This window comes from Carex rostrata, chromosome 25, assembly GCF_964058835.1.
Source record: "Carex rostrata chromosome 25, lpCarRost1.2, whole genome shotgun sequence".
NCBI classification, from domain to species: Eukaryota; Viridiplantae; Streptophyta; class Magnoliopsida; order Poales; family Cyperaceae; genus Carex; species Carex rostrata.
Genome location: NC_135942.1, coordinates 5,835,660 through 5,850,682, shown reverse-complemented (window position 1 = coordinate 5,850,682; position 15,023 = coordinate 5,835,660). Strand labels below are relative to the sequence as shown.

Sequence of the window (15,023 nt, the reverse complement as noted above, 5' to 3'; positions counted from 1 at the left end):
CCTATACCCGGCATGGGTACGGGTACCTCGGGTAACGGGTACGGGTCGGGTAAAACGGGTCATACCCGTTCGGGTAAAAGCAAACCACTAGTCCATCCCTATTATTTAATCCCGTTCTTTTAAAGAGGATTTAGGCCAGTCAATGGTCAACAAGTCAATATTCAACACCATTGGATAAGACCAAAGAGAAAAACAAGAACGCGAAATTCCACGCTGGCCTCCGTGATAGAGAGAAAAAAGAGAAAAAAAGCACTAAATCGGAGATTAAACCAAGCACCCCTGTTAGTTTCATTTTCAGTTCAAATCGTGCATTTGCTTTTCTCGTTAAGCAGTATTATTTCGGAACTGTGACACCAACGAATTCGTATCCTCTGAGATATCTCAAGCTTTGCGTGACTTTATGAAAAATTCCAACTGTTTAAATACGTTATGCACGAATCTCAAAGCACTCATAATACTGACCCCTACATCACTCCCGAATAGGCACCGGACACGTCGGTCACGCAAAAGTTGAGATATCTCAGAGGATACGCACTCGACACCAACGAGGTTTCCTCGGATACGGTGTGCTGTTACGAAGTTTGAAATTCAAGTTACAAGAGGTCTCTGTGATGTGACCCTGTCCAGATTCTCGAACAAAGATGAGCATGAAAAGACCAGAAACCTCATCATTAAAAGCGATGTTAGAGGGAACAGTCGAGGGCATTAGTGTCCAAAAAAACAGCTTTAATTTTTAGCCTGTCCCAAAGACAGACAGAACAAAGAAAAGAACCAAAAACAAAACAAAACAAAAACAAAGAAAAAGGAGACCTCTCGGGGGTTCTTTCCAAACCAAAGTGTTTCAGCTCTTTTCATACTTCACGCTTCCCCAAACAAACCTCTCCTCCGATCATCAACGAATTGTGAAGAATAAGCAAAGAGAAGGAAGAATCGGCGTAACATAGACGGTGAGTCTTTCGATTCGAGCTTTGTTTTACGCAAAATGTGGCCAGTTTGTTCGAAATTTGCCCGATAATAGGATTGGGGCGGGAGAGGGGGTGGCGGCGGCTGGGTTCTGAGGGCCCCGCTGGCCAGCTCCTCGCTCCGTCCCTGATACCAGAGTTGTTTTGATTCTGATTCTCGGACAACCATATTTTACTGATGTTTGTTTTGCATCCACGAACCCTAATTATATATGATGTGAATTGGTAATAGTGGTACTTATTCTAACTTACAATGTATTTTATTTATCCAAAGTAGGGTAAATATCCTACTAGAAGTAAATACTAGTGGAAATTTTTTTCCTTGAATTTAGTTATTGCTATTGTAGCTTAAATGGGTAAGCTCTTATCTAATGCTTTTGTCTCATCTAATTTTGATTTGTTGAAGTGCATACAAGAATTGTAACAATTTGATGCTTTTTTTCTTTTCTGACTATGCTTTCTTATGGCATTTCTCAAACCATCATGTAATGAAGAAAAGTCTGTTTCTATTAAGGTTTATAACAAAATATCCAGATATAATAAAATTCCTTGATGCATGAAATGTGTATTATAATGACCTTTTTCTTTTACTTGTCTATTTTCTTTGCAGATAGATTATCTTAAATTTGAATTTAAGCTATCAATTAATGATGGGTGGTACAGTGATTTTTACATACAAGCGGAGGCGTTTCTCAAATAAACCTCATAAAATAGAAGAATCACAACCTGATCCTGCATTCAAGCCTCAAGTTGAAGATTTGATTAACAAATCCATATCCCAAATTGAATCCAAAAAAGCAGATGAACCAAATGTTGAGCTTCATAGGATGGATCAAGCCCAAACTGAACTATGCACAAGAGATGAACCCCAATTGGAATTGCAAAACATATGTAAACCGTTTGAACAGCAAAAAATAGAGCAGTCTCAAATTGAGCTTTTGCGCATAGATGAACCAGAAAACAATCCTCAGATTGGGCTCCAAAAAGTAAATGAAATCTACATTGAACTCCACACTGAAACCCAACTTAAAAATGAGTGCCCACTTGAACCTGACAGCATAGATGAGCCCCAAAATGAAATGCATAAAATAGATGAACCCCATGTCAAGCTCCCAGAAAACGGCGAGCCTCAAATCGAGCTCCAAAAAGTAGATGAATCCCAGATTGAACTTCAGAACCCTCAAAGCATAGATGAACTGCAATGCAAACATAAAAAAATATGTGAAACCCAATTAGAGCAGAAAATAAGGGATCAAATCCAACTTGAACCGGAAGAGGTGGGTGATGAACCTGAAGCTGATCCTTCAGCCAAGCCTCAAATCCAAGAATCGTTCAATCAATCATCAGAGCCCCGAATTGAATCTAGAGAGCTTGACGAAGCTCAATCTGTTTATGCAGTCGAGGTGAGAGCTGAAGAATCACATAATGAAGCACAAAAGTTTCAAAATGAACCCCAAAAGATTGATAAATTGCAATCTGGTTCTTCAATCAAGCCTCCAGTTGCTGATCCTTCTGATGAACATGATTCCAAACTTCTGTCACCAAGATGTGCAGAGCTACCTAATGAAGATATTATGGTGAGAAAACTCAACTTGTATCATCAATTTTCTTTATTATAATTATTACTTTTGTTATTATTGTTGTTTGATTGCTTTAATTGTTTTGTAGGAAGTTGACAATGGAGATGATGGTGCTTCTGGATTTACAACTTCATTCTTGAGAGTCCCCACTGATCCTGATAGGTATGTGAAGATTCAAATTTTAATTAGATCTCTTGTCACAAATATCAATAGTTGTACCCGGTTCCCATGTTGAGTACACCAGGTAGAAAATTTGGGAAATTGTCTTCCCCGACACCCACTTTCCTATGACCCATTTCACCTGTGAACACACGGGCATACATAGAAATTAAGAGGAAAAGAAGAAGATAAATGTACCGGTTTACTACTACTATTACTATTGAGTCATTATTACTATTTCAGTATGTTATAAACATTATCAAAGGAACAGATGTTGGTTCATATACAAAAAAAAAAATGAGCTATTCCCTTGTTTCTGACCAGTCTCTCTATCTCTCAACAGACCTAAACAAGAAATGAGTCCAGGTTTACCAAATTCTGACCAAACAAATGATCATATTTTACCGAACGAAGAAGAGCTACGCTGTGATAGGGAGAAACCTACCCTGACATCCAGACAAGTAAGACCAGAGATTGACCTAACCAAACTGCCAATGGAAGCTGAGTTGGAGACTGAAATGGAAGCACTTCCACCGGAGAGCATTTCTGAAAATTGGAGGGATAAGGAGGTGCAGTTGCTTGAATCCCTCGATAAGGATCTGAAAGCGAAAGAGAAGCAAATCAAGGGGGATAAGCTAAATTTTGACCTTCGATTGGCACCTGACTTGTCTCTTCAACCCACTTTTGATCAGGTAATGCGTCTTTGTAAATAGTTGAAACTTAGCGTTTTCTGTTTTTGGTTTTTGGTCTCTTGATCCCATAGTGGTCAATTTGATACTTTGATTTGTACATAGCAGGCTGCACAATATTGTTATTGCTGGTATCAGCCTTATCATACACCCATTTCAGTAATGTTGCTGAAGTTCTGGTAAGGGTTCATCTTTGCGATATTTGCTACCAGTTTCCTAGAATTTTTAGTGCGGTTCCAGTACAAACCAGTAGTACATGTAAGTTGATGTTGTGCTCCTTATATTCATCTACTTTACCAATCTGGTTGCAGGACATCATGGATTCCCTTCAGAATCAAGCACGATCCAAACCCCCAAAATCCGTCTCTGCTGGTACAAGTCCCTTTGGCTTACCTTTCCCAAAAAGCACCATGGACTCCAAGGGTAAGAACGTAAACTCCCTTCCTACTCGTGACTTCTTCGCAAGCCCTACAGTTAAGGATTCCTATGATCACGTGCACAAACAAGTGCTCGAGAATATATATTCTGGGTCCCAAATCTTTCAAGAGAAATTAAAATATAATAATAGATACAGTAATACCTGTAGTACTGCTAGTGCTTACGGTGCCTGTAACTATAAGCTACACGATTGGTCAGAGGAGGAGCTGGATTTTCTGTGGATAGGGGTGCGCCGGTATGGTGCAAACAACTGGGAGGCTATTTTGCGAGACCCACGTTTCAGATTCACAAAATTCAAGACTCTTGAGGATCTTGCGGCGAGATGGGAGGTTGAGCAGAGGAGGCTCTTCTCCTGCCCTCTACCAGCACCAGTAACACATCCTCTGCCCCGTACCACTCATTGGTATAGTAGTTCAGAAACAGCACGGCCTTTTGGCAACCAATACCTTGAGGGGAGTAGCTATAGAGCGTATAATAGTTCCACAGGAAGATCTTGGCACCAGTCAGTTGGCCCTGGTATAGTGCCAATGCCTGACCTGATACCACGTAGGGGAAGAGCTAAGTATCAGATCAGAAGAGCTCCCAAGGCTCAGACAGTAACTAGCACACCAAGTCGACCCATATCTAACCAACCATTAGGTAATACTAACATTAGTACTAGAGATAATGATCTTCCTCATTGGTTGAGGGAGGTGACAGAGGCATCTTCGGGACTAACAGGTGGGCCTGGGTTTGCATCTAAGGAGCTGATGAACCGTGGAACAGTAGAAAGAAAAGGGATGCGTGATTTGGTGGCTTCTGAAACACTGATCGAATCAAACCTCAAGATGGATGGCGGGTCGTCCTTTGATTTGAGTAAGAAAAAATCAGTGGGTCCAAATAACTTGGTAATTTTAGATAGTGATGGTGCATCTTCTGAAGAGACTTTATCAGAATAGATAGAGGGGGGAGAGAGAGAGGATATTGTTGTGCAGGGATTTTGGTTTGAGCCTGTACAGTAGAGAGAAGAGACAAGAGAGCTGTACTGTAGATGTAGTGGCACACATGTTTTTATATAAATTCTTTATTTAGACAAAAATCTGTTCCATTGCCCATGAGTAAAGCTAGCGTGAGCTCAAGCTCATCAAAATGATCTTTTTATCTCAAGCCGGTGTGAATTGGCTTCAAGTGAAATTATTTATTTATTTATTTATTTATTTTTATTTGGTTTTAAGGCCGTAAACAATTTCATTTATTTAGAGCTATAAAGTAGCTGTGCCTTGTGTTATATAAGATGAGACAACAAGTATCTTAAAAAGCATACAACTGTAAATAAATTAAAAACAAAAAGATACAGCTGTAAATAAATTAAAAACAAACAAAAGTATGTGTATTTTGTGAACATAAATTTGGTCATTCTTGTTTGATAAAAATGATAGAAGTTTACAGATTGTTTCCTTTGTGTGCAAAGTTTGTTCTACTAACAGACTTTATCGTAAAAGACACTGAATTAAATCGGATTGGAAACTGAATTAACTAGACTTGGACAATCACCACTCAGAAGTCTCAATGAAGACACTAAATCAAACCTGATTAGAAACTGAATCAACTAGACATGGACAATTACCACTCAAAGGTTTTAATAGAGATTTGCCAGTGCGAGAGCCAGAAAAAAGAGAGGAAGAAGAAGAGCACAAGAAAGAGAGTACATCACAAACACTAACACAAGCCAAAACATACAACAACATAGAAAGTAAATAACTATATGTACAGCTCGTTCCACCCATTCTTCCATCGCCAAAAAGGAGAAAAAGAGTTCGAGAGAAGAGAAGAAAAAACGAACCGTTGGTTGAATAAAAACCCTAGGAGGTCGAAGAAAAGCACGGTGACCAGATCAACTAGGCGGAAGCACCGAGAAACAATGGTAAGGTCTGATAGACGAAAGCGTATGCTCGAATGAAGACAGAATAATGAACAGTGACCAGATCTATTAGGCGAAGCACCGAAAATAGTAGTCAGATCCACCAAACAGAAGTACCTCGCACTGCTATCACCAGTTGACAGCGAGGAGAAAGCTGATCGTTTGAAACGATCTACTTTTTTTTTTTTTTCTTGTATTTTTCCTGAAATTTCATCATGGTTTTCGCTATGGTTTTCACCACTTTTCTAAGCCGTGAACTAAAGGGCTAAAAAGAGTAGTCAAAATATATAACAACATAGAAAGTAAATAATTTTTTTTAAACAATCAGTGTTTATTTCATAAATTAAGTGTTACATTTCAAGATTTTTCATCTTTCAAGTTAGTATCATATAAAATAAAGATGTTAAAAATCATTGAGAAATGAATGCATCAAATATAATTTCTTTTTCAGTGTCTTGATTTATAGAAGTCGAGCTCAAATAAAGTATAAATGAATATAAATGTTTGATTTGTGAAGCAGATCAAGATCAATAGATAATACTACGGATTTATTGTTTGAAGCTAAGTTGGGGTTGTTTAGCAACAAGGGATTAAACCTCCTTAAGGCTTAATTTTCTTTCTTTAGCTTCCTTAGCCGCTTAATCATGTCGAATACCGATTCTTTAGCACGGATTAATAACATCTTCTTTAGCTTTCTTTTGTCCGAATCTTAATCCTCTGTCCAGACCTTAAGGACTCTCTACCCCTTTAGTTTTCTTAACTTTCACTCACGGATTAAGACAACTGAGCATTAGTTCCTTAGTGCTCCTTAAGCTCTTAATCCTTTGTTGTCGAACGACGATGATTATTTGACGTTTAATTCTTGAACTTTCTTGATGAGCTTGAGCTGATCCTTGCTTTACTCTAAATTTACTTTCAAATCATTTATAGTAATTCCTTTCTAGGTCGTAATTACTTTTTTTTTTTTTTTGCAAAATCCATCTCCGTCTTGTTCTTGTTTCTTTGTTTTAAGAATTTGAGCTTTATTTTGAAGTAATTTTTATCTTTTCTTTTTTGTTTCAATGTTTGGATATTTTCAAATCGTTCGGATTTAGCCAGTAAATGAGTAAGAATTTTTTTTTGTTTCAATGTTTGGATATTTTCAAATCGTTCGGACTTAGCCAGTAAATGAATACGAAAATTAATTTGTATACTAACACAGTATTTTTTTTTTTGAAAAAAGTGGTAACATCCACCGATTTCCATTAAAATGAAAACCCCATACAGAGTTTAACAGTACCAACAAGTACTAGATACAAAGTATTCGCCTACTGGTATTGATCAATACCACTATAAACTCAAATGACAAACACAAAAGACTAAACATCTAACCAAAAATCAAAACAAAACATCACATATGTAAAGCAAACAACGGTAACTTTCTAGTTATATGACAATCCTAAAGAAATAAGCATAAAAGACCCTAGAATTTTAAGAAATTGCTGCAGATTGTAAGGAGCTGCAGCACCCATCAGAATCATCACTAAAAGAGGCCTCATCACCATTGGAATTGCTCTCTGCTCCAAGCATAGGGGTTGAACCCTGTGGAGCCCCCATGGAAATGGTCACCGTAGACCCTATCAATTCCTTCAAATCACAAGGGAAAATTAGATTCAATTTACAAGAAATGTCTGTTTTTTGATTTAAAGCCCAAAATCTAGCTATCGTTATGATTTTAGACCCTAAAACATGTACCGCTTGTACCTGTCCTCCTTGAAAAATAATTCTGTTTCTATCCAACCATAAACTCCATAAAACTGAGCCCCTAATAATTTCAATAATATGTGGATCTTTCAAAGGAATACAACAATCCATCTCCCACAAAGCTTCTATATTATCATACACAAAATATAAATTGTTATATTGAGCAATCCAGTTCCAAATTGATCTAGCAAAATGACAATTCACAAATAAATGATCAATAGTTTCCTCGTAGGAACAATAAACACACCGAGTATCGCCTGTCCACCCCCTTTTACTCAACCTATCTTTGGTTAAAACCCGCTTTTGTCTAACTAGCCATAAAAAAATTTTAACTTTTAAAGGTATTCTAGCATTCCAAATACTATTGTAGGTTGTGTCCTTAACTCCACCAGATTCTAAAAATTTATAAAGGGATTTTACAGTGAAGTTACCATGTGGAGTCCATCTCCATACTATTTGGTCTACTATATGGCTTAACCTAACAGAAGATAATAGATTAACCAAGGCTACCCATTCCGTAAGGTAAGTACCGGTTAATTGTCTAGCTAATTGAATATTTAATCTACCATTTTGAAAAGCAACAGCTATAGAGATATCTTTGTCACACGCAATGTCAAATAAATTAGGAAAGTCAATACACAACAAAGATTCTCCACACCATCTATCTAACCAAAACCGCACTGATTCCCCATTCCCAACCTGCCATGAAATACTTTCCTGTACAATACTACGGAATTTTAAAATATCGTTCCATAAAGGAGACTTTACTCTTTTATCCCCTGTATAGGAATATTTCTCAATAATGATATTTTTCCATGTACCTACTACCTTATTATCATAAAATCGAACTAACCACTTTGCCAAAAGAGAGGTATTCATTCTATGAAGGTCTAACAGCCCAAGGCCCCCTTGGTACTTGTTCTTACAAACCCTATCCCAAGCAATTAGTGATGGTTTTTTCCTAACTGTGTTCCCACCAAACCACAAAAATTTACGTCTAATCCTATCAATTTTATACCTAATCTTACTTGGCATTTTATATAATGAAAGCCAATATAAGGGTATAGCTGAAACCACATAATTTAATAAAGTTACCTTCCCCCCCATTGACATTAATTTACCTTTCCATGTTTGTAACCGCTTTTCAATTTTCTCAATCAAAGGTAACCATTCAGCCTCACTTAGTTTCTTCCAATGCAACGGGACACCTAAGTACATAATAGGCAATTTAACTAGTTTACATCCTAATAGGTTAGCAAGGGCTTGTCCCTGTTCCTCACCAACATTCAAAGGTACCATCTCACTTTTATCAAAGTTTATTTTCAAACCTGATAAGTTCTCGAAACCTAACAGTAACCACCTAAGCACGAAAATCATTTTCCTATCAGCTTTCAAAAAAAGTAATGTATCATCCGCAAAATGTAAATTAAGTATATTACCATTATTAGCAAAGTTTCCTAACCCTTGTAGCAAACCTACCCTTTGAGCTCGCAACAGAATTTTATTTAAAACATCGGCAATAAGATTAAAAAGAAGGGGTGAAAGAGGATCCCCTTGGCGTAAACCCCTTTTACAATGAAAATAATCCCCTAATTCTCCATTTAAATTTATACAAGATTTGCCACTATGTAAAAGAAGGGAAATCCAAGAAATAAATTTTTCCCCAAAACCTCTTAAATGCAAGACTTCCAACAAGAAATCCCAATGGACCCGGTCATAAGCCTTTTCAAAATCTAATTTAAATAACACACCTTGTTCCTTTTTTAATCTAACACTATGCAATACTTCATTGGCCACAATAATATTGTCCATAATCAATCTACCTTTAATGAATGCTGATTGGGATGAATCTATCTACGTATCCATACATAAAGAAAGCCTATCTGTTAAACATTTGGTAATTATTTTCATACTACAATTTATTAAACTTATTGGTCTAAAGTTTCTAACATCTGAGGCATTATCTTTCTTTGGTATTAAACAAATGGACGCCATATTAATTCTTTGTAAATCTAAATTGTTATTGTAAAAAGCTACTACTAGTTTCATAAAGTCATGTTTTATATCCTCCCAAAATGTTTGATAAAATAAAAAAAGAGAAACCATCAGGGCCTGGGGCCTTTGACGGATTACATGAAAAAACTGTTTTAGTAATCTCATCGATTGTAAAAGGGGCTTCTAAAGCCTGTTGTTGAACCAAAGTCAAGTTTTCTGCATCAGCCCACATTGGCTGAATTGACACTCTCCTATCTGTAGTAGTCCCTAATAATTCTTTATAAAAAAGAGTGATATGATTCCTAATTAATTGTACATCCTGTACTAAAACGCCATCTATCATAAGGGCAAAGATAGAATTTTTCTTTTTCCTAATAGAAGCTTGGATGTGAAAATACTTAGTATTAGCATCTCCTTTAAGAAACCACTTAGTTTTAGCCCTACTTTGCCAATATAACTCTTCATCCCTAAACAATTGTTTTAAATCTACTTGACATTTCTGCCACTGTTGTTGATCCAAGTCATCCAAGGAGTCTAATTCAGCTAACCGCTCATATCTATCTAAAGTACGTAACAATTGTGTTTTAGCTTTCCGTTGAGACGCCCTAAGAGTATTATTCCATCCACGTAATTTCTGTCGCAAAAATTGAAGTTTTAAACGCCAACTATTACCTAATTCCTGTGTTAGAGTGAAAGAATTCCACCATTTTATTAGCAATTCAGAAAATCCCTCTTGGTGTAACCAATCCTTTTCAAATCTAATAGATTTATTCCCAACAAATGAAACAGCTTGTGTACTAACTATTATAGGATTATGATCAGATTGAATCCTAGGTAAAGAATAAGCCCCTGAATTATGAAAATGAGCATTCCAACTAGTGGAACATAAAAACCTATCTAATAACGCTTTAGAATTAGAAAAAACAGATCTTTGCCAAGTAAAACTCCTATTATTCAGACCTAATTCCATTAATTCAAGATCTGAAATACAAGCATTAAACCTGTTACTCAACACATAATTGTAAGTCTTTCCTACTTTTTCGCTTCTGTTCCTAATGAAATTAAAATCCCCACAAATCATCACCGCATCAGGACCTAACTTACAAATATCTCTAAGTTCATTTAAAAAATTACCCCGTAAATTTGAAACAGTAGGCCCATATACAACAGAAAAAATCCACTCAAAAGAATCCACTTTATTTTTTAAAAGAACTGAAATAGAAAAATCTTTAACCCAAACCGACTTGACCTCAAATATATCCTCATTAACACCTAATAAAATGCCACCTGAACTACCCACTGATGCTTTATAATGCCAATTATTAATAGTTGTGCTTAATGTACTAAAAAACAGAGGAGAATAAGCTTGTAGTTTAGTTTCTTGATCCTCTCTGACGTGTACTATGGCGTGTTGCCTCTGGAATCACCACAGAAGGTTCCTCTGGAATAGCTAGTACAGCACGTTGAACCTCCAGAACCGCTGGTATCTGAGGAAGACCTTCTACAGATGGAGGAACATTCACCTTACTTTTGTCACTGCCAACAGGGTCTGTCCCCGTGGCCTCCTCTGTAGGAACTATAGGGTCAGCAGAAGGCAGAAGTGATGGCGACACCTCTACTGGTTGCAAAGCAGCCTCATTGCTACTTACATCATTTGAAGTCTCCCCAACCATCTCCACTGGTCTATCACCATGTGACCTGTCATTACCCAAACTCGAAAACGGATTACTATCCAAAAGGTCTTCGTCGTCATCTTCCTCGGTCACCTTTCGTTCATCACGCACAACACCTTTACCTTTCCCTTGCACTTCCTCAACCTTATTACACTTACCATCCTCAACCACCCGCTCACCAATTACTATCCCTGGTCCTGATCCATGCCTCTCATGGACCCTCTTAGGTCTCTTGTCCAAGTTCAGAGCTAAAGGATCCTCCCAAAAAGGTTCCTCCCAAGAACGCCTTTTCTGCCAGTATGAATCAGATCGACCTACATTCGTATCACTGCTCTTCTTCAAACTATCGACCTCAAAAGTCAAAAAATAAAAGCGATGGAACTGATGATCACCAACATATTGCAAAACTCGAGCTTTAGAAATGCTTGCTAGATCTGGCACCCCTATTTTCAATCGAAGGACTGAAAAGTCATAATGCCCGCTAGAACGAGGATCAACATCAATCAAGACACCCCCTAAATTGTCAACTAACCTGCGAAACTCCATTGGAGTCCAAAGCTGCGGTGGAAACCCTCGGATATTGATCCAGACTTGCACAGGGTCGTATCCCCCATCATGTGAAAGAAAATCAAAGGGAGCCACCTCAAAGACGACATCGCCCAGTAAGATCTGTCCTCGAGTTAGTATCTCAGAGCGCCACTTGACATTTGGTGTATCAATCAAGTAAAGATTATCACCTAAAAAGCGAGGGACCCACGCAAAGCCCTGTATGGGATGCTCCTTCATCAGATGCGATTGGATGAAATCTTTACCGAATGCCAATTCATCATTGACCACAATCCCCCGATTAAGCACCGCATCAAAATCCCGAATAGGATTATTCAGTAAGACTTTCAGATTAGGAAATTTCAGCGCTTCGCCTAACACTTCCTCACGAACTGATCGATTAGCTGACCTAAGCATGGTGGCCTTACAGTTATAAGATCGATGTCCCAATCGGCGACAACGAAAGCACACAACAACGTTTCGGCAAAGATTCGCTTGATGGCCTTTATCACCACACTTGAAACAAGAAGGGTTGGAAGAAGAAGACGAACGGCGGATCTGATCGATCTTGGTGTGTACTGCTTGGGTTTTAGAATGAGGTAGGTCTAATTGTGTCCAGTGCCTAATATTTTTATTTGTAGCGGGCTTCACAAATTGCCCCGTACGCACAATCTCAGCATGAGATCCTTTAAGAAACTTAGGTGGATGTGATAGAGAAGCACCTTCTTGTGGCGGTATTGGGCCTATGACAGGAAGCGAAGTCTTCTTGAGCGGATCTTGAATGGATGTAACTGGAGATCGCGGCCCGCTAAAGGTGAGAGGCTGAGAGGAATGGGACCCACATGCAGGAAGTGGAGGGAAATCTGAAGGGTGGAAAGTGGATGCCGGATCTCGCGGTGCCTCAGAACTCACAATGGATGGAATCGGTGTTGTAACGAAGGGCCCAGAAGCAGAAGGAAATGGATTACATGTAAGTCCCTGTGAACTGGAGAGGGAAGAATGAAACCCATCCGATGGGATCGCAGAATTTCGAGGCAGCAAGCCTGTGGCCGGAGAAGGATACGAATGGGTGAAGCGATCACCTCCCAACATCTGATTAACGAAGAAAATGAATCGCTGCATCGCAGCCTCAAACTCTGGCACAACAGAAGAGCTTCCCATTGAGAAGGCCCAGGAGGGAAAACGGGCCGTGAGAGAGATAAAACTTGGAAGGAAAGTAAAATCTTGAAAAGTCGAGATGAATCTTGGAATTCCGACCGCCCGAGAGAAAATAAAGCTCTTCTTTTATTAAAAGTATCTGCGAGTGGTTTTGAATACTAACACAGTATTTTTAGAATGAATAAAATTTTATTTGTTGAATCTGGATATATATTCTCAATAATTAATGAAACACCAAGAAGCTGAGAAACATTTCTAGTGATTGAGAGTTGTCAACAAAGGTTCAGCAGCTTAAGCTAAGAAACTGGTTTTGTACGAAATAGTCGTTCAATAATTCAATTTTTTTTTTGAAAAGTAGTGACTCTACCACCGATTTCACATAAAAACCTCAAAAAGACATCTGCAGAGGTCTTCAAAATAGAAACCTACAAATGCCATAAGCTTTACATACAATTTTAAGCAACAACATATAAAAGGATCAAAATCCGTTGTTATTCTCGTGTATGAACAGTGTTCCTGTTATCCCTGATTTTTCAAATCCAGTCATTGAATTGTTTCGAAATACGTGCACATAAAAGTTTTGAAAAAAAACTTGCTTTGAGATTCGTTTCCGAAAAAAATTGAACGACTGATTTCGAAAAAACAGGGATAGCAGGGATACTGTTCATGGAAAGAAAATAACAGCAGATTTCATTTCCATATAAAAAGCATAACTGTTCATGCCAAACCACAAAAGCATATAAACAAGTAACGAGATTAACAACTAGACCAAAAGTAAAACATAAGTCAAGACATTCAGAACATCACTCCATACAATTGAATCCGCATCTTCACTAGCTGGTACGTCTTCAGACATTGGAGGGGAGGGGCCTTCTATTCCAGCAGAGGCCTGTGTGACAACAACATTGCCCACCATCTCTGCCAATGAAAGGAGCAGTGACACTGTCTCCTCGGCCAACAATTGGTTTGGAAGATTCTTAACATCAGATGGTAATATAAGAGATAATATTAAAAAATAATTATCTTTACGGACTTTAAACAGTCCATAGCATTAAAGATTAGTATTTGATCTAATTTTAAAAAAATACTTCTTGTATCAAAGATCTCATATTAAAAAATTAGAAGGCTTATCTCTAACGTTTACTTGAGAAAAAAAGGTCCATAACCGACTATCCGTGTACTTAGCAGTATGTAAATCGTTTGGGGTAGGGCTGGGCAAAATTGCTCGAACTCGCAACTCGCTCGTTAATGGCTCGCTTTAACTCGCTCATTTACAACTCGAGTCAGTTTCAACTCGAGTTGGCTGACTCGTTTAATAAATGAGCTGAGTTCGAGTTCAGCCCAACTCGCTCATTTATAACTCGAGTTACATAGAATCCGCCACAGTAAATCCCAGCCATACCTAAAACCAAAATATCAATAGTTTCAATCTCTCAGACCCTAGCTGTCACGCACCCAAATCAAAATCCCGCCAAACCAAACCCTAGACATTTAATCTCTCTTTTTTTTTTTTTGAAACAAAGACACATTTAATCTCTCTCTCTCTCTCTCACGCTAACTCTAACCCACCCAGCCCAAGCCATCGTTCCAGATTTCCGATTGATCGCCTTGTTCCAGTGATCGCCTTCGATGCCTTGTTCCAGACTTCCAGTGATCGCCTTGTTGCACGGCGAACTTGGGAGGCCCCACAAGTTAGAGTGTATGTATTGCAAAAAGAGGTACAAAGGCGTGATGGGAGGCCCCACAACAACTCTTAAGCGACACATTGAAACTTGCGCTAATATAAAAAAGGCACAAGGTAATTCTCAAGGTCTTCTCAAATTTGAATCATGTGATAATATTGTTGTACCTGGTTTGAACTCGAGTGGGGTGTTTGATCAATTGAGGTGTAGGGAAATCATTGCCAAGATGATCATGGCTCATGAGTTGCCTTTCACATTTGTCGAATATCAATGATTCAACATGTTAATGAAGTACATCACTCCTCTTTATCAAAAAGTGAGTAGAGCAACCATTAAAAGAGAGTGCATAAAAGTGTTTGAATCAGAAAAAGAGAAGCTAAAAAAGGTCTTTAGAAGTATCGATAGGATCTCACTCACGAGTGATTGTTGGACATCGAACCAAACGATTGGGTACATGTGCTTGACAGCTCATTATGTAGATTGTAATTGGAAAAGCGC

At 38.2% G+C, this 15,023-nt stretch overlaps 1 protein-coding gene across 3 annotated transcripts; it reads left to right on the top strand.

Moving 5' to 3' along the window:
* Window positions 1-773: 773 nt before the first annotated feature.
* On the top strand, window positions 774-4,906 carry LOC144543578 (uncharacterized). 3 transcript variants are annotated; one of them, XM_078291884.1, is made up of 5 exons: window positions 774-947; window positions 1,573-2,539; window positions 2,631-2,704; window positions 3,045-3,393; window positions 3,702-4,906. In XM_078291884.1, the coding sequence occupies exons 2-5, from the start codon at window positions 1,610-1,612 to the stop codon at window positions 4,764-4,766; spliced, it is 2,418 nt and encodes an 805-aa protein (XP_078148010.1). In that variant the 5' UTR covers window positions 774-947; window positions 1,573-1,609; the 3' UTR covers window positions 4,767-4,906. The 3 variants fall into 3 exon arrangements, with proteins under 3 accessions (XP_078148010.1, XP_078148008.1, XP_078148007.1); XM_078291882.1 differs by having other exon boundaries at window positions 781-947; window positions 1,577-2,539; XM_078291881.1 differs by lacking the exon at window positions 774-947 and adding an exon at window positions 1,299-1,318.
* The last annotated feature ends 10,117 nt before the right edge of the window (window positions 4,907-15,023 follow it).